Genomic DNA, 24,111 nt, shown 5'->3' with positions numbered 1-24,111 from the left:
AGAAAGCGGTCTGTTAGTTTTTATGTTGTGTTTCCATGGTATCCATTGATCTAAGTTGAATGTGATAAGAGAGAAATCATATCCTTAAGGATGAAAAATAAAATATAAGAGATAGAAAAATTATATAATAAGGTAATGGGTTTTTTTTTAAATTAAAGGTAATAGTCCTTGGTTTTTGTTCAAACTCCACAATTTTTTCTCTTGATACAGATGGTATTCTCCATCATAGATACCCTAAAATTGTTCCTGATTGTTGCACTGATGGAATGAGCAAGTCCATTAAGATTGTTCATCACCCCCATGTTGCTGTTGTACATTGTTCTTCTGGTTCTGCTCATCATAAGTTCATGCAAATCCTTCCAGGCTTCCCTGAATTCTCACCCTTCTGGTTTCTTTCTTTTTTTAAAAAAATTATTATATTTGTTTTTATTTTTGTGCAAATGATGTTTTTTTATACATTACTAAAATATTCTTGTTTAAGAGTAAACATGATACCCCCTACCCCCAAAATAGACCCTCATGAGAATTAAAGTAAAGAGGAAAAAATTAAAATTAAAATTAAAAAAATAATAATGGGGGCAGCTAGGTGTCATAGTGGACAGAACACCTGCCCTGGAGTCAGGAGCACCCGAGTTCGAATCCGGCCCCAGATACCCCACAATCACCCAGCTGTGTGACCCTGGGCAAGCCATCCCAACCGCTTGCCCTGCAAAAAACCAAAAACAAATAAAATAATAATAATAATAATAAAGATAATAAAAAATGTGCATCACTCTTTGTTCCACTACCAGCTCTGTCTCAGGTAGATCACATTCTTTATGATAAGTCATGACAAAAGTTACTTCCATATTTTTCCACTGTTGCCATTGCTGATATTTGTGCTTCCTCACTACCATACACTATATCTTCTCTCTTCTTTCACTCTGTCCCTCTTCTTAAATGTGCTGTAGGGTAGCTGAGTTAAGCAGCAGACTGATCATTGCCCCTGGGTCCAAGAGGCCCGGAGCCCACATACCACCCCTAAGGCTTAGCAACTACCTGTCCCTGTGGTCCTGGATAGGCCATCCAATCCCAGCCCCTTGCAAGAAGTAAAAAAGAAAATGTGTTATATCTGACCACTCTCTCCCATGGTCCACCTTCTCCTCCATCACTCACATCCCCCTCTTACCCCTGTCCCCCTTCTTTCCTTCTTAATGCTAGATGTTTATACCCCATTGAGTATATATGTTGTTTGCTCTCTGAGCCACCTCTGATGGGAACATCCCTCATTCTCTCTCACTTTCCCCCCCCTTCCATATCATTGCAATAGCTCATTGTAATAAAAAAATTATTATATGAAATATCTTAGCCTATTCCACCTCTCCTTTCTTTTACTCTCATTACATTTCCCTTTTAGCCATTTACTCCATTTTTTTAGGGTTTTGTTGTTTTTTTTTTTTTTTTTTTTTGCAAGGCAAATGGGGTTAAGTGGCTTGCCCAAGGCCACACAGCTAGGTAATTATTATTAAGTGTCTGAGACCAGATTTGAACCCAGGTACTCCTGACTCCAAGGCCGGTGCTTTATCCACTATGCCCCCTAGCCGCCCCCATTTACTCCATTTTTACAATATATCTTCGAATTCAGTTCTCTCCTGTGCTTCACCTATAAAAACTCCTTCTACCTGCTCTATTGAGAAGGTTCATATGAGTATTATCAGTATCATTTTTCTATGCAGGAATACATGCAGTTCATCATCATTAAGTCCCTCATATTTTACCCTTCTCCTCTACTCTCTATGCTTCACCTGAGTCCTGTATTTGAAGATCAAACTGTTAAGCTCTGTCCATTTTAACAGGAACATTTGAAATTCTCCTGGTTCCTTGAAAGTCCTTTTTCCCTGGAAGAGGATGTTTGGTTTTGCTGGGTAGTTGATTCTTGCATTCCGAGTTCTTTTGCCTTCTGGAATATTATATTCCAAGCCCTACAAACTCTTAATGTAGTTGCTGCTAAGTCCTGTGTGATTTTGACTGCAGCTCCATGATATTTGAATTGTGTCCTTCTGGCTGCTTGTAATATTTTCTCTTTGACTTGGAAGTTCTGGAACTTGGCTATAATATTCGTGGGGGATTGGGGTTTTTTTTTTTTTTTTTTTGGATCTCTTCCAGGGGAGATCGGTGGATTCTCTCAATATTTATTTTGCCCTTTGCTTCTAGGATATCTGGGCAATTTTCCTATAGGAATTCTTTAAAAAATGATGTCAAGGCTCTTTTCCTGATCATGAGTTTCAGGTATCCCAATATTTTTTTAATTATCTTTCCTGAATCTGTTTTCCAGATCATTTGTTTTGTCAATGAGTTGTTTCATATTTCCTTCTAATTTTGCATTCTTTTGATTTTGAATTATTGTGTCTTGACTTCTTGTAAAGTCAGCCGTTTCCTTTTAGCTTCATTCTGGATCTGAAGGATTTGTTTTCCTCAGAGAACTTTCTTATCTCTTTTTCCATCTGGCCAGTTCTGCTTTTTAAAGCATTCTTCTCCTCAATAACTTTTTGAACTGTTTTATCCATTTGACCTTTGCTGGTTTTTAACATGTTATTTTCTCCAGCGTTTTTTGGGATCTCCTTGACTAAGCTGCTGACTTCTTTTTTTATATTTTTCCTGCATCTCTCTCATTTTTTTCCCCCAATTTTACTTGATTTTCAAAATCTTTTTTGAGCTCTGTCATAGCCTGAGCCCAATTTCTGATCTTGCAGTCTTTAGATGCAGGAGCTTGTACTTCCTCATCTTCAGATTGAGTAGTTTGATCCTTCTTGGGATATAGAAAATGTATTTCTCAATGGTGTTCCTCTTTTTTTTCCTCTGTTTACTCTTTTCCCCAGCCTGTGCCTGGTCTTGGGGTGCTTCCTGAGCTTTTGAGTATTACTGGGACCCCCCCACACACACAAGGTTCTCAGTGTGTGAGGCTCTGTCTTCCCTCATGGTTTGTGAATGACCGTAAGTGCACCCCTCTTCCATGGGGCTGAGGTGGGGGGACCTGCTGTTCTATGGGGGGCCTAGACTGCGATCAGGTCAGAGCCCCAGCGTCCTGTTCCAGGTACAGAGGACAGACCTCAGAAGTCTCTCTCCACTCCCCTACCTTTAGTAGGCTGAGCACTCAAGGCTGAGTTGCCTGGGGGCTCCTGCTTACCAACGCCTCCAGCTTCTTTTTCCTGGATCTGGGCTGCTGTGGCCATGCTGCTCACTGAGTGCCCTGAGGGCTGGGCTTCATGTGCTCGCTCTGGCAGAGGTCCCCCAGCTGATCCCCCAAGTTGTGCCTGATGCTACCCGGGTGTAGGTCAGGAAACTGCCCCCCCCCATGAGCCGCTGCTCCCAGGTGCCCTGGGGCTGCCTCTGGGAGGCTGAAGTCCCTTCACTCTTGCCAGCCGCCCCTCTAACCCCATGGAGCAGAGCCTTTCCACTATTTTCCAGGTTACCTTGGGCTGGAGAATTGCCTCACTGGATCTTTCTGTGGCTTCTGTCTCTTGAAAATTTAGTTAGAGTTCTTATTTTATGAGTTTTGAAATATTATAGAGAGAAAGCACATAAGAGAGGCTCTTCTGTCGCCATCTTGGCTCCCCCCTCCTGGTTTCTAATAGAACAATAGTGTTCCATCACACACACACACACACACACACACACACACACACACACACACACAGACACGATTTATTAAGTCATTCCCCAGTTGAAGGGCATTCACTTAATTTACAATTATTTGCCACTACAAACAGGGCTGCTATGAATTTTTTTTTAGCAAGGCAAATGGGGTTAAGTGGCTTGCCCAAGACCACACAGCTAGGTAATTATTAAGTGTCTGAGACTGGATTTGATCAGTTACTCCTGACTCCAGGACCTATCTACTGTGCCACCTAGCTTCCCCCAGCTATGAATAATTTTTGTACAAGTGTTGTTTTTACCCTTTTTCATGATCTCTTTAGGGTATAGGTCCAGTAGTGGTATCAAAGGGTATGCTCATTTTTGTTGCCCTTTGTGCGTAATTCCAAGTTGCTCTCCAGAAAGATTGGATTTGTTCACAGCTCCACCAACAATGTATTAGTGTCCCAGATTTCCCACATCCCTTCCAACATTGATCATTGTCCTTTCTGGTTATATTGGCCAGTCTGAGAGGTGTGAGGTGGTACCTCAGAGAAGCTTTAATTTGCATCTCTCTAATAAGTAGTAATTTAGTGCAATTTTTCATACGACTATGGATCACTTTGATTTCCTCATCCATAAATTGCCTTTGCATATCCTTTGACCATTTGTCAATTGAGGAATGGCTTGTTTTTTTAAAAAAAAAAATTTGACTCAGTTCTCTATATATTTTAGAAATGAGTCCTTTGTCAAAGTACTAGTTGTAAAAATTGTTTCCCAATTTACTACATTTCTTTTTGATCTTGGTAGTAGTGATTTTGAGCAGTTTTTCATATGACTATGGATCACTTTGATTTCCTCATCTGCAAATTGTCTTTGCATATCCTTTGACTATTTGTCAATTGTGGAATGACTTGTTTTTTAAAAATTTGACAAGGATTTTTTTTAACAGATAAATTTTATCCATATTTATTAACTGAAATTGGTCTGAGATTTTCTTTTTCTGTTTTTACTTTTCCTGGGTTATCTATATTATGTTTTCATAAAAGAAGTTTGGTGGGACCCCTGCTTTGTTTCTTATTCCATCTAATTCATTTAATACTGGAATTAGTTCATCTTTAAATGTTTAGCAACATTCTCTGCATTTCTTTGGTCAGGGCTGCTATGTGGGGGCCGTGCAATGTGTGGGAAAAACACAAGCAAACCCTCTCCCTTGGGTTAGGATGGGGGAGGAAGGGAAGCGGGCAAGGACCAAGGCCAGGGCTTGTAGTTCTGCCCATTGCACAGACTGGGTGTGAGGGCTCCTGTGAGTGAATACAATGGATCCATTTCTGTAGATTACATAAGCCTAAATGCTTTTTGTTTGAGTCTGTAAAGGCTACCTAAGCCTGTGGGATGGGTCAAGGGGAGGGAGATGAGAAGGGGAGCGGCTGACAGGAAGCGCTGAGTTCCCCTTGAGAAAGCGGGGAGGGTGGGTAATGGTTATCAATAGACCCAGCAAAAATCTCTCATCTGACAGGCATCCATGAAGTCATTAGCTGTTGCTGAGGGGGTAGGGAGAGGATGTTTTGGGGGAGGCTGTATTCAGCAGTCTACCCAAGGCAAGTCAGGGTAGAGATGAGGAGGCTTTGGGGGGGGGGGTGATTTGTCGGGTGAGAGATTGGGGAGGACTGGGGCGGGGACGAGTGGATTTCTCATCAGTTTGGGTTCCCTCATCGCAGACCTCAGTGAGGTGACATGGGCTCTCTGCCCTGGCCTTTTCTGTGTCTAAGATAAAATGTTTTGAGATTCCTCCTCTCTCCCTGAAAGGCAGGCATGTATTGCAGTGACAATAGGATAGAAGGGCAGTAGGGGAGAAAAGTCACCACAGACCTCAGTCCTGTGAGCAAGTGTCAAAACATGCCCCCAAATATCAGGGTCCATCATATGGCCAACCTCAATCCAGGGGGCCAAAGCCAAAACTGCCTGGAGTGTTATCTTACATTCTCTTTTGGAGCATTTCAGGTGACAGGAACTTAGGAGGTGTTTAAGAACCCATACTTGGATATCTTGGGAAGAAGGTGGAAGATTCCCCATTATGTTAAGGGAGTACAGGGGGCTCTACAAGCCGTGGGGTCTCTGGGGTGAGGGGACAGTAGGAGACTGGTCGATGTGGGGCGATTACCTCGTCCAGCAAGGGGAAGCACATTCTGAGGCATCCCTCAGAGTGGGGGGATCCTGGGTTTCAGCACCATTTGTTGCGACTTGCTTCACCTTGGGGCCCTATCAGCAATGACCTCCATCGTGGAGGGGAGCTGAGAATAAGGAGTCAAGCCATACTGCCTTATGCTTCCAAATCAAATTTATTACTGCTTAGCTTCTACATAGATACTGTTAGGTCTTCCAGGGTAGAACAAAGAAAAATGAGGGAATGGGGGATGCAAGCAGTTCTATGCACAGCACTTGCGTTACAGGATAAGGGGGTACATTAGGGGGCAGGTGGTAAAACACAGCTGTGTCCTGTGCCCTTGGGCCGTGGGGCAGAAAGACCAGCTTCCAAGGACTCTGGTGCACCTTATCTCTCAGGGTGGCATGCCAGCTCCTGGGACTGTGTCCAGGTGGTGGGGCCATTAGAATAGCCTGTGTTCCCACAGGGAAAATTGGAAGTTAGTATGGAAGAAGCTTAAATTAGACCAACACCTCACACCCTATACCAAGATAAGATCCAAATGGATACAGGAGTTAGACATAAAAAACAATACTATAAGCAAATTAGAAGATTAGGGATTAGTTTACCTGTTAGATCTATGGAAACGGAAGCAGTTTATGACCAAGGAAGAGATGGAGAACATCACTAAAAACAAATTAGATGATTTTGATTACATTAAATTAAAAAGCTTTTGCACACACAAATCCACTGTAACCAAGATCAAAAGAAATATAGTAAACTGGGAAACAATCTTTACAACTAATGTTTCTGACAAAGGACTCATTTCTAAAATATATAGAGAACTGAGTCATATTTAAAAAAAAAGCCATTCCCCCTATTGACAAGTGGTCAAAGGATATGTAAAGGCAATTTACAGATGAGATCAAAGCAATCCATAGTCATATGAAAAATTGCTCTAAATAATTACTTATTAGAGAAATGCAAATTAAAGCTTCTTTGAGGTACTACCTCACACCTCTCAGACTGGACAATATGACCAGAAAGGATAATGATCATTGTTGGAAGGCTTGTGGAAAATCCGGGACATTATTACATTGTTGGCGGAGCTGTGAACTCCTCCAACCTTTCTGGAGAGAAATTTGGAACTATGCCCAAAGGGCAAACAAAAATGAGCATCCCCCTTGATCCAGCAATACAGCTACTGGGTCTATACCCTGAAGAGATGATGAAAAAGGGTAAAAACATCACTTGTACAAAAATATTCATAGCAGCCCTGTTTGTGGTGGGAAAGAATTGGAAATCAAGTAAATGTCCTTCAGTTGGGGAATGGCTTAGCAAACTGTGGTATATGTATGTCATGGAACACTATTGTTCTTTCTGTTTTTTTTTTTTTTTCCCAAGGCAATGGGGTTAAGTGGCTTGCCAAAGTCCACACAGCTAGGTAATTATTAAGTGTGTGAGGGCGGATTTGAACTCAGGGACTCTTGACTCCAGGATTGGTACTCTACTGTGCCACCTAGCCGCCTCAGAACACTATTGTTCTATTAGAAACCAGGAGGGAAGGGAATTCAGTAAAGCCTGGAGGGATTTGCATGAACTGATGCTGAGTGAGATGACCAGAACCAGAAAACACTGTACACCCTAACAGCAACATGGGGGCGATGAGCAACCTTGATGGACTTGCTCATTCCTTCAGTGCAACAATGAGGGACAATTTGGGGCTGTCTGCAATGGAGAATACCATCTGTATCCAGAGAAAGAACTGTGGAGTTTGAGCAAAAACCAAGAACTATTAACTTTAATTTAGGGGAAAAAATGATATCTTATTGTCTGATCTTGCTATCTCTTATACTTTATGTTTCTTCCTTAAGAATATGATTTCTCAGGGGGCAGCTAGGTGGCACAGTGGATAGAGCCAGGCCTAGGATTCATGAGTCCCTGAGTTCAAATCCAAACTCAGACACTTAATAATTGCCTAGCTGTGTGACCTTGGGCAAGTCACTTAATCCTATTGCCTTAAATAAATAAAATTTTAAAAAAAGAATATGATTTCTCTCTCATCACACTCAATTTGGATCAATGTATACCATCAAAACAGTGTAAAGAGGGGCGGCTAGGTGGTGCAGTGGATAAAACACCAGCCCTGGAGTCAGGAGTACCTAGGTTCAAATCCCGTCTCAGACACTTAATTCCACCTGTGTGGCCTTGGGCAAGCCACTTAAACCCATTTGCCTTGGAAGAACCTTTAAAAAAAAAGAAACAATGTAAAGACTGACAAATTGCCTTCTGTGGGGGATGGAGTGAGGGAAGTAAGATTAGGGAAAAATTGTAAAACTCAAAATAAATAAAATCTTTAATAAAAAAATTAAAGTATTTTAAAATTGCCTTTCATCAATGACCTGCTGAAGAACAGTTAGTCTGTTATAGTTGATCATCACATAATGTTGCTATTAAGGTGTGCAAGATCTCCTGGTTTTGCTTACTTCATTCAGTATGAATTCAGCTAAGTCTTTCCAGGTTTTTCTGAAATCTGTCTGCTCATGATTTCTTACAGAATAATAGTATTTCATCACATTCCAATACCACAGTTTTTTCAGCCATCCCCTCAGTTTCCAATTCTTTGCTACTACAAAAAAGAGCTGTTATAAATATTTTTGTATATGTGCTTCCTTTTCCCTTTATGATCTCTTTGGGATACAGATCTAGTGGTGTTTTTTGTTGGATCAAAATTTTATAGCCCTTTGGATAGAGTTTCATATTGCTCTCCAACAGTTCACAACTTCACCAACAGGACTTAATGTTTTCATGATGAAAATTGTGTTCACAGAAACAAGTTAATCTAATTATTGCCCAGTTAAAATTTTCAGTATTAATTAGGTGAGACTTTTTCCCCCCTCTTAAAGTTTCAAATGGGTCAACTAGTTCTTAGGAGAGTCCACTGACTATAGGAAATCTGAATACTTTCAAATCAATTACATTATATACATATATACAAATACATATATACTCCTTAAATTTTCCATGAATCTTGACCAGAGAGACCTTTTACACTATAAAAATAGCAATCATTGAAAAACCGTCATGTTTGACCCCCTTTAGGGCTCAAACAGACCTTGGCTTAAACAGTTTTCCAATTTCCTGAATCCTTGATGCACGACTGAAAACTTGTAGAGTCTCAAGGTTTCATTGAGATAAAAGCTAAGGGCAGCTGATTCTGCTTTCCTGCAAAAATATATTGTGTTAGATAAAGATCTTTGAATCTGACCTTTTTTCCATGGTCATAGTGTCACTTGAATCTGTTGCAGATAGCTGTTTTCAATATTTCTATGAGTTTTAAAAAATCTAAACCATGGAAAATGAATATCATATTTCATTTTTTGAATCTTTGTTAGTGATTGAGTATGTGATGATTGAAGCATTAAATTTAAGTTATTTGTATGTGGAAAATAAATGCTATTTTTAAAAAAAACCTAATTAGTTGGGAGCATGACTTTCAATATTTGGAGGTTATTTAGAAAATCATTCCTTCCCCTCTGCTCTGAGGTTTAGATAGAGAAAACTTGTTTGGGCAGGAAAAAGGAAGGAAAAGTTTAATTTGTTGCATAGAACAACTCAACTTAGTCCTTTAATAGGAGTAAAAAAAATCGTAAGCCAAACATCAATAATAGAGATTCTTTTGGGGCGGCTAGGTGGCGCAGTGGATAAAGCACCAGCCCTGGAGTCAGGAGTACCTGGGTTCAAATCCGGTCTCAGACGTTTAATATTACCTAGCTGTGTGGCCTTGGGCAAGCCACTTAACCCCGTTGCCTTACCAAAAAAAACCCATCAAAAATGAGAGATTCTTTTGGGGGCAATGAAAACCTTTTGAAGTGAGAATAGAGTCGATGATGATATATTTATTAAAAAAAAACCCCTCATATTCAACTTCTTGTTATCCAGAAATGAATGTCTGTCCAGTTCATCAAAATGCTTAACAGCTTAAGTTCCATCCTTTATGATAATAGCTAACATTTATATAGCATTGTAAGGTTTGCAAAGGCTAGATGTATGTCTTATCTGATTGGGTCTTGAATGAAACTTAGAATGAGCTTGTCTGGAAGATGATAAATTCATGTTTTCCTTCTTTACTAAATTGTAATTTTAGCATTCTCATATGTGAATTTGTATATGAAAGATGTTTTATTAAGAATGGAAATGATCTATGATATGATATAACTGTTATGTTCCCTATTTTAATCATTGCTGTTGGAATTAATTTAAATATTTTTCATAGTGTTTTCTGTCTTGGTTTTAATTGATTCAGAATATTTCACATGTATTTTTTCCTATATTCAATATTTTTTAAAGGAATTTAAGACAGGAAAGCAGACTGTTTCCATTTTGTCATTTTCCTATTTAAAAATGTTAAATTGACTCCTCTTGCCTATAGGATAAAATCCAGCTTTTTTAGCACAACATTTTTGACCCTGTTTTTCTAGCCTGAATTACTCTTATATCCTTCATAGATGCTATACTCTAGCTAAGTTGATTCCTCCCTGCCCCCTGCCTACTCATCACTTGTTCTTTTATTTGTGCCTTTGCTTGTAAATTCCCATTCACTTATCTAGATTTTATCTGTCATTTATAGATCCAGCTCAAATCCCTCAAACTTTGTGATACATATGCTGACAACTTTGACTAGCACTAATCAGTTTGTTTTTTCATAGCATTTCATACCTGTTTTTACTTAGACTTAGAGAATTCTGGAATTGGAAGGGATTTTAGAGGACCATGTATCTATATGTGTTCCAGTATCTTTGAAAAAACTTCTTGAATACTTAAAGGATGAGAACAAAATAAATTTTGAGACTTCCCATTCTGTTTTTGAAAATCTCTTCCTTATGATGGATTAAAATCTGTATTCCTGAAATTTGTAGTCATTACATACAAGTTATATTCTTTGTAACAAAATAAAATAAGCCTGATCTTTGATGATGGACCTTTAGATAGTTGAAAATATTTTTTAAGTTTAACTTTTAATTTTTTTTAAGTTAACTTTTTAAGTTAGCTTTTAAGTTAACTTTAAGTTAACTTTTCACAGTTTCTTAAACCTTTTCCCATATGGCATGATTTTCAGACTCTTCAGTACAATGTTAATTTTTTTTTCTGACTATACTAGTTTGTCAGTAATTCCCATATCTAAAAAGATGTATCTTCAACAAGATAGGGAACAGTATTAATTTTTCTTTTTCAAAATATTAAGTACTTCAGTCATTATAACTTCAGATTTTATTAATTTTAGCCTTTTGGTATTCATTATTAACGTGTATTGCACATATACACATACATAAACATATTTGTATATGTACATATATATATGCACATATACATACATATATGTTATATATGTATATACACCCATACATCTCTATTAATGTCTTGCTTACTTAACTGAATTGCAAAAATTTACAGTACTGACCCATGTCTTTTATACCTCACTGTGCCTTATATCTAAATATATTTAATAAATATTTATTGATATGAAGTCCCACTGTTGGCAGTCACCTTGAAAATTAACTTTTCTGTTTCCTCAGATAAGACTATTGGAGATTACTTTTCTGTAGAACAAAGAGACTCCTCCAGACAAATTATTTTTAATGACATAGGATGCTGAGATATGAAGCAATGTAATAGGTGTGATCTGTCACTTCATGTGTCCTTGCTTTTTTCCCTTTTAGATGAACTGCGTCAAGCTATTGTAGCAATGATGAATAGAAAGGATGAATTGGAAGAAGAAAACAGGTATCTTGTGTCCTTGCAACTGACAACTCCTACTCTCCCCAATCCCTTTTTGGGTCCTAGTGACTGTGCGTGTGTGTGTGTGTGTGTGTGTGTACATATATATCTATATCATCTATATCTATATCTATATATCTATATCTATATCATCTATATCTGTATCTATGTATATTCTCTCTATATACATATGTGTGTATATATCTATATACAGTAAATAAAACTTCTTCTATTTTATTCAAAAATATATAAAATAACATTTAAAAATCTTTTTTATCTGTCATGTAAGATTGCTCCCCAGAATAACTATTGTTATTAGAGGTCCTTAAATTGTATAACTATTCAAAAATGCTTTTTACCTCTCTCCTCATCTGACAAATGAATATTATTATTCCCTTTTTTATTACAGAATGGTTAAATCAACTTTTTGCCCATTCACAGGTTAGTTACTGGCTGAGGTGTGATTAGAAATTAGGTATCTTGACATCAGGTTCAGGAATTTGGAAAGATGGAAGGATGTGTACCCTAAAGCATTTCCCATGGTTCACCTAGTGCTTAAGAAATTGTCTTCTATTTGAAGATTGCCCATGTTTCCTTTTAAAAATCTCTGAAAAATGTTTTGCAGAGCTTTCCAAAACCATTGCCGACCTAGTTGCATAAAGTGTAATCCATTCTCATTTTAGATTTTAGGCACTTAAGAAAGTTCCACTTGGCCTTGCTTATGATTGTGAAAGTGGCATGCCTTTAGAAGAAATGAAAATTTTAGTTTGAAATTGTGCTAAATCTCTGATGATATATACAGCAAGATTTATTTAGGTATTTAGTGTGTAAGTGGGCTTCCTCTCTGGAAAAAAAATGCCCTATGCTTAGGTGTAATGCTGGTAAAGCCATGTTTGATTTATTTTTCAACAGTAACATTTGAATGGCTTTGGAAAGAACTTCTGCCTACTCTTTATCTAAAATCAGAAATTAGGTTCACAAGAGAACTTTTTATGGGTTGGTAAGGTTTGTAAGAGAAGACCTACTTTGAAGTGAAATGGTAGAATGTTAGCACAAAATAGGTATATTGGGTAATAATGAGTATCTTTTAAAGGAAATATTTTTTGTATAATCTGTACTTTCTGTGCATGTTTGCATGCCATTGATTATTTTCCCAACCTCTGCATTCATTTTCTTTGCTAAACTTTGCAGTAATGTTTTGATAAGATGACCCTTATTTTTTTTAAAAAAAGCAAAACAAAGCAGTAAAATATAGTAAAGGTTTAAATATGACCTGTTTGACACTCTTATAATCAAGGTCAGGCTAACACTATTTTACTCTCACTGAAACTTTCAAATTGGTGATTTGATAATTGACTTTTAGGAATATGATTCCTTGATCTTTTTGACTCTCATTCTTTAGTCCTACAATCCAGTGTTCTTGTTGTTCTGAGACTCCAGGACATGCTTTAGAACACTCTTTAAAGAACTTTATCTGAAGGAGCTTAAATAAAATTTTATTTTAGAACAAAGGAAAAAAAATCAACTGAATTTTACCAGTGCTTCTGTTTTGGGCTTGATGAGCATTTTGCTTTTAGTGTCTAAACTTATGATGCCCTTTCCCCCTCCCCAGATCATTGCGGAACCTGCTTGATGGAGAGATGGAACATTCTGCAGTACTTAGGCAAGAAATTGACAACTTGAAACGAAAAGTTTCAGAACAGGAGGAACGACACGTAGCAAAGATCCAGGCACTGGCAAGGTGGGTAAGATGAAGATGAGAACAAGGAGGGGATTGTGTCTGGAATCATGTGAGGGACAGTTTTATTTTAAAGACTACAATATATTTAGAAAAGAACAGGGTATAAAGGTCTTTCATGGAGTGCAGCAGGAGAAATTGAATGATTCTCAACCTATGTCTTTAGGAGGAGGAAGTATATATGAGTATTGAATAAACTATAACACATATTACTATAGCTACAATTGCTACTGTGATGAAATTAATGTTGAGCTGGTATTTGTTAACATAGTTTTGATTAAATTCATTCTTTAGTTTTACTTCAAGTACAGAGAATCCTTGATCTGCCTCTTTTATTTAGCTCTCTCTTCCTTCCTATTTTTCTCACCTTGTTTTCCTCCTCCTTCCTCCACTCTCAACATAGCCTTATCACTTTAGGGTTTTAAAATGAACCCTGAGGGGGGAAAACAGTATAATAAAACCATGAATTATATATGCTGTATTTTATATTATATTATAGTATATACATATACCAAAATTCCACTTGATTCCTTTATTGTGGTTGAGAAGTGATGCTGGTGTCTTAAGGGTGATGCCAGTGAATCATAATTTCTAGAAATTTCTATTAATTTATAAAGATGCTATAGTAGAATAAGTATTAGCTATATCATTTGAAGATCTGTCTTTGAATCCCAATTTTCTTATTGTCTAGTGATACAGGATAAGTCCGGTTTGGATTTCTTCCTCTTCGTTGGTAATAATGGGTGGAGGAGGTATAATTTCAAAGGTCCTCAAAAGTCCAACTCCAAACTTTATGATTTTTTGGCAAGTCTTTGAGTGGATTACATGTTTTTTATCCAAGGACTGAGTCTAGCTCATTTGAAGAACTTTACCACCCAAAGGTTGTCTGGACACTAGGTGATAAATTTTTTTTTAGCTGGGGTAATATATTAAAACTATTTCTTAAGGGGTAGAGAAGTTGCATTATATACTGGTAGAGGTGGCTCCACAGAGTTGAAGTCACTAGTTTTTAGACGTGCCAGATTAAGTGTCTAGAAGGAGATGCTGATCCCTCCCTACTAGTCAGACCTCATGTGCTTCATTGAGTTCAGTTTTGGGCATAACACTTAAACAGAACATTGTCAACTTGAAGCATATAAAGGAGAGCACCAAGGATTAGAGAACGCAAAACAAAGTCATATAAGGACTTGAAAGGAATTTGTATATATAATTTAGTGAGGAGAGAAAACCTATGGTATGAATGACTAAAGAACTCCCACCCAGAAGATGAATGAAACTTATTTTATGTAGTTCCATGCCTCAGAACCAGGACCAGGATTTGAAGTTAACAGAAGCAGATTTTTATCTCAGCATAAGGAAGATCTTATAAAAAAAGAAATTAGAGCTCTTTGATATTAGAATGTGCTTTAAATTTAGGGAATGAATTCTCTGTTACAGAAGGTGTTTAAGCAGATATTGATGGACTCTGTTGGGATGTGGTAAAGGGCATTCAGAAGAGAGTTTTGAATAAATGACATAACATAGCAGTTCCCTTCCAACTCTGAGATTCTGTTGCAGCAATTTCAACAAAAGATTGTTTCAACCAACTGCCATGCAAATTCTAGAAGTACTTTCTGACTTACCAGAGAAAGATTAAATTAACTCTGTGATTTGGGGCAAGATATTTCATCTCTTTGGTCCTCAGTTTCCTCATCTCTAAAAACAGGAGGAGTTTGTGTTAGATGATTGCTATCCCCTTTCCTTTTCTGAAAGTCTGATTCTGTCATTTTAGCTTTTTGAAAATCAACAACCTTTTTATTGCTTATAATGTAACTAAATCTTCAGCAGATAATTTGCTTAACCATTATTTCCCTCAGTTTTGCCAAATCAGCCCAAGAACCCAGAATTTACTGTACTTGAAAATTTCTGACATTCAGACTGTCTAAAAAACAGAGGAAGAGACAGGAAGAATTGAAAATTAGGTGGTTGTGATATTTATTATACAGTATAATATTTATGTATTTCTGTCTGGGTTCATATCTATCTACAGCTAAATTCTATGACAAAGTTCCCTTTGCCTTTGTCCTTTACTGTGTCATCAAGCAGACCATTGTCTGTATCAACAGAACCTTAGATACTTGAATAGTTGGATTAACTTGATTGCTTGCATACCCCACAATGGTTTTAGATTTTCTATATCTGGAGTACCTCACTCTTAGAACGTTTAAGTATTGAGGTGGTAGCCCTCCCAAATCAATGAGAGTTAATTCAAACACAAAGATTTAGAAGTGGGAATGACCTCACAGATCATTTAGATCATTCAGTTATTTGCTATGTATCAATGCTAGGTACAGTTTGGAGATAAGTGAGTAGTGTTGTTGGGGTTGAACTGGGATAAATTATGAGATAATTTGTAAAGACTTTTATAAACATTGAACATTATGCCACTGTCAGTCATCATCATCATCATGATCATCATAATCATTTTTTTAATGGGTCCATCATTGAAAGCATGTTAAGATATTATGGACAAATATACCTTGCTGTTTTCTCTAGATCATTCTCCCTAAAACTGGGTTGCAGTTTAGTCTTTAACTGGTTTCTTTGCCAGTTATTTGGGATGAATGATGATGCTTCCACTAGACAAAAAAGGCATCTTTTACTTTTATGCATCTTCCAGGGAAGCAAAGAATTCATTTAGTGCCCAGGGACATTACTCTTCGTTTGGCAAAGTACTCCTATTTTTATTGTTTTTCAATTTTATTGTTTTTCTTGACTGCCTTGCTAGCTTTTTTCTTTGAAAATCCTCTTTGAATAGCTGGCTGATGAACCTTGCTATTTATTCATTGAGTGATCTGAAAGGACAGGTAGAATGAATTATTCTCTGCTGGAACATGGCATGTCAGATACCATATATTGAACTATGAAAATTCTGAATCTCAGCCTCTGCTCCCAAACTAGACTCTTTCTCCCAAATTCTAAAAAGAAAAGTCATTCAGTGAATGAGAGTCATTTTCTTTGTCTATCCAAAGATATTACTGGAATTCTTGTCTAAAGAGGTAAAAGGTAAGAAATAAAACTCTCAGGTAACTATTGGGAAATTGGATTGGGAATCACCTTCTCAGAAGAGCCTGTAAACTTCTCATATCAATTCCTTATGGCCCCAAGTGATAGTTTTTCATAGGATCCTAAAAATCAGGGGATTAGGGGTTTAGAACTAGAAGGGATCTTGGAGACCATTTAGTCCAGTCCCCTTATTTTAAAAATGAACTCTGGTTTTGAGAAATAAAAAGGACTTTCCTTCAATCACAAATGTAGAAAATAGCAGAGTCAGGATTTGATCCCAGGTCCTTTGACTTTAAATCCAGTGCTCTTTCTGCTATACCCTGGTACTATGTTCCCTTAGAGCAAGGTTCTTTTTTTAAAATTTTATTTATTTAAAGCAATGTTAAGTGACTTGCCCAAGGTCATACAGCTAGCCAATTATTGTCTGAGGCAGGATTTAAACTCAGGTACTCCTGATTCCAGGGCCAGTGCTCTATCCACTGTGCACCCTTGCCCCCAGAGTAAGGTTCTTAATGTGGACTTGTTTTTAATAATATGATAACTGTTTGTCAATATACTTGGTTTCCTATGCATTTAATTTATTTTATTTTTCTGCCATTGTGCTTTAGAGAATGAAGGCTCATGAAAATAGCTTGAATTAATAGCCTAGAATCACAGTAGAGCCATGTTAGGTGGAAGTGTAATTGAGAACCATGGTGGTATGATGTAAAGGATAGACATCTTTTTAAGAAGGAGCATGAAGGTCATTTGTCTCAGTAATTTCCAGTGGCTAATAGAAATATTTGATATTGAGCACTCTCTTGAACCCATTGTATATTTAATGGGAGTTAATGTTCTTTCTCCCTTTAAGGTTATCTTAGGGGTGAAGAGAGACCAGAAATTATTTTCATTGCCACCCTATTTATCATCATTATCGTCACTTTGAGGTGTCTAGGCCTAATTCTATATTTGCTTCAGATTTCAGTCTTTCTATCTAGTGTCTTCCTGAGATGTACTCTATACTTTCTGTCCATTAGTTTGTAGTTACAATTTAATTTTGTCATTCTTGCATCATTTTATTTTCTTAGATGATAAATAGTTGACTAGTTTACTTGAATGAGTTTCATTTGGTAAGTAGGTGATGTTTCTCTTTTTTTTTATAGCCACAACCTTATCAATCACCTTAATAATAACTGAATCATACCGCTGCAGGCAAAAGAAGTATGTAGGGTGAAGAAATGGAGATGTTTTTGTGAGATGTGAATATAAAACATGAATATTTGGATGAGACTTGAGATATTTGAGAACATTTTTTTCCCTTAGAGTTTCCCAAAATGTAATCCTGAAATTGACAGTACATTTCTTGTCATCACTGGAAGTTTGGGCATAAAAAGGTTATTTGCTAATTAATATTTCTTAAGATTTATATGAGGAAAAATCTGCAAGGCTTGAATTGTTTCCTGCTTTTGACTAAAAGGACTCATTGCTTACCTGATATATATTAAATGGTCCTTGTACTTCCTTATTTGGTTTGGATTTTTCATAATGTTTAAGTAAATAATTCAACTATTTCAAATAAGTAGATGTTTTCCTTCAAAGAAGAATTCCTAAAAATAACTTTTTGCTTATAGCACTAAACAATTTAGAGGATTCTAGTCATGATTTTGTTGGTTCCATTTAAGCAATTTAGCCTTTCTAGACTAGGCCCTGAGAAGCGTAGGAGTTAGGAGTGTTAGGATGTTTGGAAGTTAGGAGTCATCCATTTTGTATGCTAGGATAGACTGTTCATTGAAAATTACATACCAGTCCTTGATTTGGGTGGAAGCTCTTGAGAGGGTGCCTGCTTCTACTTGAGGGAGGAAAATTCCACTATTTGGAGCTGTCTGTTATTGGTCACTTTTATCTTCTACCAGTCATGGAAAGTGAAGGTGAAGGAAAGTGAAGGAGTTGTATGACTAATGTTTCTCTTAGTAGCAATTAAAAATAAGAGTCAGAGAAAGATAGAAGAGTCAGAGAAAGATAGAAGTAAGTAAAATCTGCGTTTATTTGTGTCTCTATTTGAGATTTTGACATCTTCTCAAAAGTGTTAAGCATATAGAACCATCTATTCATTTAACCATATGGTACATTTTCCTTTAAGGCAGGAATTCTTAAATTCTTTTTTATCATGGACATCTTGGGCAATCTCTTGAAACTTATGAATTTTTCTCTGAATATTGTTTTTAAAAATAAATTGTGATATAAGGAAATACTAAATTTCATATAAAGATTAGCCAAAATAAAGATTAAACTTTTTTCTTCATTCAGGTTCTCAGACCTCTTGAAGTCTATTCAGGGACCTCCAGGTTTACAACCAGAATTTATTCCCCCATTGTACCAAAGTTCTATAACTGGAAGGGACTTCATAGGTTATCTTACTCCAGCTCCTTCATTTTACAAATGTGTTAACTGAGTACCCACAGAAAGATTAATCACTTGTCTAAAACCACACAAAAAATGAGCATCTGATTTTGATATGAACTCAAATTTGCCTGACTCCAAACTCAGTATATTAATTATGGTCTCTTCTCAGTTTTAGAAGTACAAGGTGGAACAGATATGGCTAGATAGCAGTCAGTTTTTTTCAATAATTACCCATGGGTAAGTATGGAAGAGGGAATCCAGAACTGAGCATCTTTCCCTAATGTACCAGATAAAAAGAAGCAAACATATTTATCTTCTCTGCTAACTCTGTATTCTAATCAAGAGCACAGGTTCAGTTTATTTAGTTGATGAGTTAAATTTTTTAGGGAGTAAACAGAAAGGTATTTGAAGGAACAGCTGTATTTGAAACATGGGTCCATATGGAATTAGCAAAGTGTTAAAATCATTAGCACCCACACCAGATGTTCACCACAAAATCTGCATCAAGTGTGGACTTGGGTGGTTCATCAAAATGCTGAAAATGTGCAGCTGTTAAGGGGAAAGAAAGAAGCCCAAGACTGAGTCATTGTTTTATCCCATTATTTTCAAGTCTTTCTCTTTCCTCATCAGAGTGAACAAGCAAGAAGAGATAAAAATTTACAGAAAGCAATAAATTTGATGCAATTCTCATTAAAAGGTTAAGTAATTATCCACTGGGGAGAGAAATGCATTTACATCCATTTATGTTACATTTGTTGTCTTGTGTAATTAAAAGTGACCAAAAAAATTTGAAGAAACACGTCATAGAGCAGTTGTGAGCAATACCTACAGAACACAGGAGAAGGGTAAATGAGGCCAGGTGAATAACTTTTGTGTCCATTGAAAGAATTTGTTGAAATCATGTATCTACCCTTTGCTGATCTTAGTAGTGTAAGACCACATTACTCAGTTAAAGCCCTCCACTTCTCCCCTTGGCTTTGTTATAGGCAGGAGTATAACCTGGTTATTCCTAGAAGACAATTTTTCGAATCTTCCTTTCTGGTAGCTCACAAGGTGGCAATTTCCGTGTCACTGAATATGAAGACTGGATCTTAAATATAGCCAACATGTGAGTGCCCTGCAGGCAGTAACAGTGCTGATGACATCACTGCCAAGCAAGTTCTTGTTATTTGAATTCTGGTGAGGGAAGCAGCAGGAAGCTGAGCAGAGGAGATATTCTCGGCAACATCAACAATTCAGTACAAAGAAAGACAACTGCCAAGTCCACATGGTTTTGCAAGTTAGGGAAATGATTGCTCTAGGGGTCCGGTCATATCTTGATTATGGTAATGGGAAACAAAGGGGGTAGAATGGGTAATTGAAATCCACTGATAATCTGAAAACCTCATTTCCATTTAATGCAATCATTTCCACTATTCCCCCCACAAGACCTTTCAGTCGGCTGCTAACAAGGAGCAAAACTGACTGAGACTAATTTCATCTTCTTTCATTCTTCCTCATTATGCTCTTGATGAAATGGATTGTGCTTCCTATATGTCAAGGGCCAAAAAGAGAAGTGAGAGACCTGGACAATCCACAAACTGTATAATCAGCCTCTGAGTGATAGGAAGGTGATTTAAGATTTATTTTCCCATGGGACCACAATTCCCAAAGTTGGACAACCGCTCTGCTTTACTTTTTGGTAGATGGAGGTTGTTTCTTTTCTTTTTTAAAAAAAAACACTTCTTTTGAATGACTTGCCAGAGTTGGTAAGATATAACTAGGCAGTTTCCTTTTTTAGGAGTGTCTCTGCCAAGTTTGTAGATAAGTTTCTATGTGTTCTACTGTGCCCTGGATGACCCTGTTGCTAGTCACATAGCAGCATCTGTGTACCAGGCAGTCTGGTACACAGTACAGGTTCGCCCCTGTTGAAAGAGTGAGAATTGTGTTTTCACAGACTGCTTAGGAGTTGAGAAACACAGCTGCAGTTCTTCAATGTACTATACTTTGTGACAAACTATGGTTACCCCCTAACAAAGCACTTCTATAAAAAAGACAGTTTCAATGAAAAAAAGGCAGTGAAGCCCCAGTTACATATTTGTACTAACTTAAGATTCTCCTATCCCCTGTATCTCCCCATTTAGTACAAAAACCTCAAAGAGTCTCATTGCCAGGAAAGACCACTTCAAAAAAAACCAAACAAACTCAATTCCCCCCCCCAAAAAAAACAAACGTGGTATTTATGGCTCTTCCCTTTTTGGCTCAAACACACTTTATAGCCAAATATACTTCTCTGTTATTATATCTTATCTAATTATTCAGCTCTAAACCTTGTGATATTGGAATTCTCCATTTGGATGTTCTATTGACATTTCAAATTCAGCATATTCTAAACAGATCTTATCTTCCTCTCTAAACCTGCTCTTGGTTTGAGTGTACCACCAATCCTCTCCTCTCTCTGCTTTTTATAACTAGAGTTATCCTTGACTTTTTCTTCTCATTTCCCCCTTCTCCAACATCCAGTCATTTACTAAGCTTTATTACTTGTCACCATGACATCCCTTGATTCTATTCCTTTCTTTTCTTCTTTTTTTCCCCTTCCTTCTCCATTTCTTCTTTTATATAGCTGCGACTTTGGGTCTGGCCTGACATTCTTCAGTTGATCTTCCTGTTTCCAGTCTCTCCACTTTCTGGTCTACCCTTTACATTGTAAAATTAACCTTAATGCATATATCTAACTCTATTTTTCATTCATTCAAAATCTTCTCTGCTTTTCTTTTTGGAATAAAGTGTTTGGTTTAGTCTCTACAGTCTTTAAAAGTCCCCTTTAATGTCCATTTTGAGGGCCTATCATATACAGGACATTATGCTACAATTTGGAGATTTAAAGATCAGAGTGAAACAGGCTCTGAAGGATTTTGTGTTCTTAGAGGGTTGGGATGGAGGCATATACTGCTTAGATGCAAGGTAATGTTTTGGGGAGGAGATAGTTGGGGTAAAACAGGAAAGACCTTATATAGAAAGAGATGCTTCAGCTGAGTCTTGATTGGTTTAGTTCTTAGTGTTCCCCTTTAAGCAATTTCAGTTCCAGCCAAACTGATCTGGAATTTTGACATTTGATTCCCTGATTCTGTGCCTTTGTTTAGATTTTCTCTCTGCCTCTCAGAATCAGAATTTAATTAAAATTCAGCTTGGGCATCTTTTCCTTTAGGAAGGCTTGTTTTTCCTGCCTGTCTCTCCACTGTGGGGTATCTTGAGCATTTTTTTTCCTTCTTCAAATTACCTAGAATGTAAGTTTCTTAAGGGTAGAGATTGTTGGGGTAGCTAGGTGGTGCAGTGGATAGAGCACTGGCCCTGGAGTCAGGGCCTGAGTTCAAATCTGGCCTCAGACACTTAATAATTACCTAGCTGTGTGGCCTTGGGCAAGCCACTTAACCCTATTGCCTTGAAAAAACTAATAAAAAAAAAAAGAAAAAAGAAAGAAGAAGAAAAAAGAAAAAGGATAGAGATTGTTTCAATTTTTTCTTTTTATTCTCAACATGTAGTATTCTTGTGATGCACATAGTAAGAACTTAATAAATTGACTCTGTGATCTCTTCTGGATTTAAAGCTTTTTCATAGTGACAGTGGTTTTATTTTTATTTGAGTTTTCCTCAGCAACTTGCACAGTACCTTGCCTGTAAGCACTTAAGAAATATGTTAATTTGAGCTAGCATCATTTCCCACTTAGAAATTGTAGATTCTCTTTCCAGTCAATTTATTCCATAAATGGGAGCATGATAATAAATGTAGAAAATAGTTGTAGGTGGTGAGGTTTGAGTGATAGTAGGAGGAGACCTTGATTTAATTTTTTAAAAATATAGTAGTGATGCTATTTGTCTTTTTTATAAAAATAATTTTTCTTCTAGGTTTCCCTTCCCTTTGTTCATTCCTACTTGTTCAATTATGCCAGGTATGAGTAGCAGGCATAGAGTTGGGCAAAATGATTTGGAATTATTACTTTAATTTCCTCCTCACTGGTGGTGAGTTCACCTTTTTCATTTATGATATTAGCAATTTGGTTTCTTTTTTTAATCAAATTGACCAGAGGTTTATCAATTTTATTGATTTTTTTCATAAAACCAACTCTTGGTATTATTTATTAGTGCAATAGTTTACTTGCTTTCGATTTTATTAATTTCTTCTTTAATTTTTAGAATTTCTAATTTGGTATTTAATTGGGGGGGTTTTAATTTGTTCTTTCTCTAATTATTTTAGTTGCATGTTTAGTTCATTGATTTCCTCTTTCTCTAATTTATTCATGTAAACATTTAAAGATATAATATATCCCTGATAGCCATCTTGAGTGAATCCCATAGGTTTTGGTTTGTTCATTTTTGTCATTATCTAGCATGGAAATAATTAATTCTTTCTAAAATTTTTTGTTTGATCCTCTCATTTTTTAAAATGAGGTTATTTAGTTTCCAATTAGTTTTGGGTCTATATCTCCCCCCCTCTCATATTGCATATGATTTTTATTGCATTATGATCTGAGAAAGATTGTATTCACCATTTTTGTCTTTCTGCAAATGATTATTAGGTTTTTATGCAAGTGCCTTGTACTGCAGGGAAAAAAAGTATATTCCTTTCTATCTCAATTCAGTTTCTTCCATGAGTCTGTCATATCTAGGTTTTCTAACAATTTGTTTACCTCCTTAACTTCCTTCTTGTTTATTTTATGGTTAGATTTATCTCAATCTGGGAACAGGAGGTTGAAGTCTCCCACCAATAGAGTTTTGCTGTCTATGTCTTCCTGTAAGTCATTCAACTTCTCCTCTAAGAATTTGGATGCTATACCACTTGGTGCATAGATATTTAGTATTGAAATTGCTTCAATGTCTATGGTACCTTTTAGGAGGATATAGTTTCCTTCCTTCCTTCCTTATCTCTTTTAACGCTATCTATTTTTGCTGCTGGTTTGTCTGAGTTAATGATTGCTATCCCTGCTTTTTTCACTTCAGCTGAATCAAAATACATTTTGCTCCAACCTTTTACCTTTACTCTATGTGTATCTCTCTGCTTTAAATGAGTTTCTTGTAAGCGGCATATTATAGGAATCTGGTTTTTAATCCACTTTGCTATTCACTTACATTTTAAGGGAGAGTTCATCCTATTCACACTCAAAGGTATAATTACTAACTCTTTATTACCCTCCATGCTATCTTCCCTCTGTTTGTAATTTTCCATTTTTTTCATTTTATCCATATTCCCCAGTATTTTGCTTTTGAATACCACCCCCTTCAGGGTGTTTGCCCTCCTATATCAACTTCCCTCCCCTTTTTTCCCTTTCTCTTTTCTCTTTCTTCTTTATCTTCCTTTTGTTAGTTCCCCCTTTTCTCCCCCTCCATGTCCACCCTTCCCCTTTTAATACTTGAAAGGTAAAGTAAGTTTC

General features: G+C 36.8%; 1 protein-coding gene across 8 annotated transcripts in view; it reads left to right on the top strand.

Moving 5' to 3' along the window:
- SNX29 (sorting nexin 29) overlaps window positions 1-24,111 on the top strand; it is a 718,720-nt gene that overhangs the window by 121,872 nt on the left and 572,737 nt on the right. For all 8 annotated transcript variants that reach the window (XM_074196446.1, XM_074196453.1, XM_074196450.1 and 5 more), the window contains 2 exons: window positions 11,479-11,542; window positions 13,149-13,277. In XM_074196446.1, coding sequence (XP_074052547.1) covers window positions 11,479-11,542; window positions 13,149-13,277 — 193 coding nt within the window. The remainder of the gene's footprint in view (window positions 1-11,478; window positions 11,543-13,148; window positions 13,278-24,111) is intronic.

This window comes from Macrotis lagotis, chromosome 8 (genome assembly GCF_037893015.1).
Source record: "Macrotis lagotis isolate mMagLag1 chromosome 8, bilby.v1.9.chrom.fasta, whole genome shotgun sequence".
NCBI classification, from domain to species: Eukaryota; Metazoa; Chordata; class Mammalia; order Peramelemorphia; family Peramelidae; genus Macrotis; species Macrotis lagotis.
Note: the sequence above shows the minus strand (reverse complement) of the source record. Positions and strands in the feature narration are given on the sequence as shown.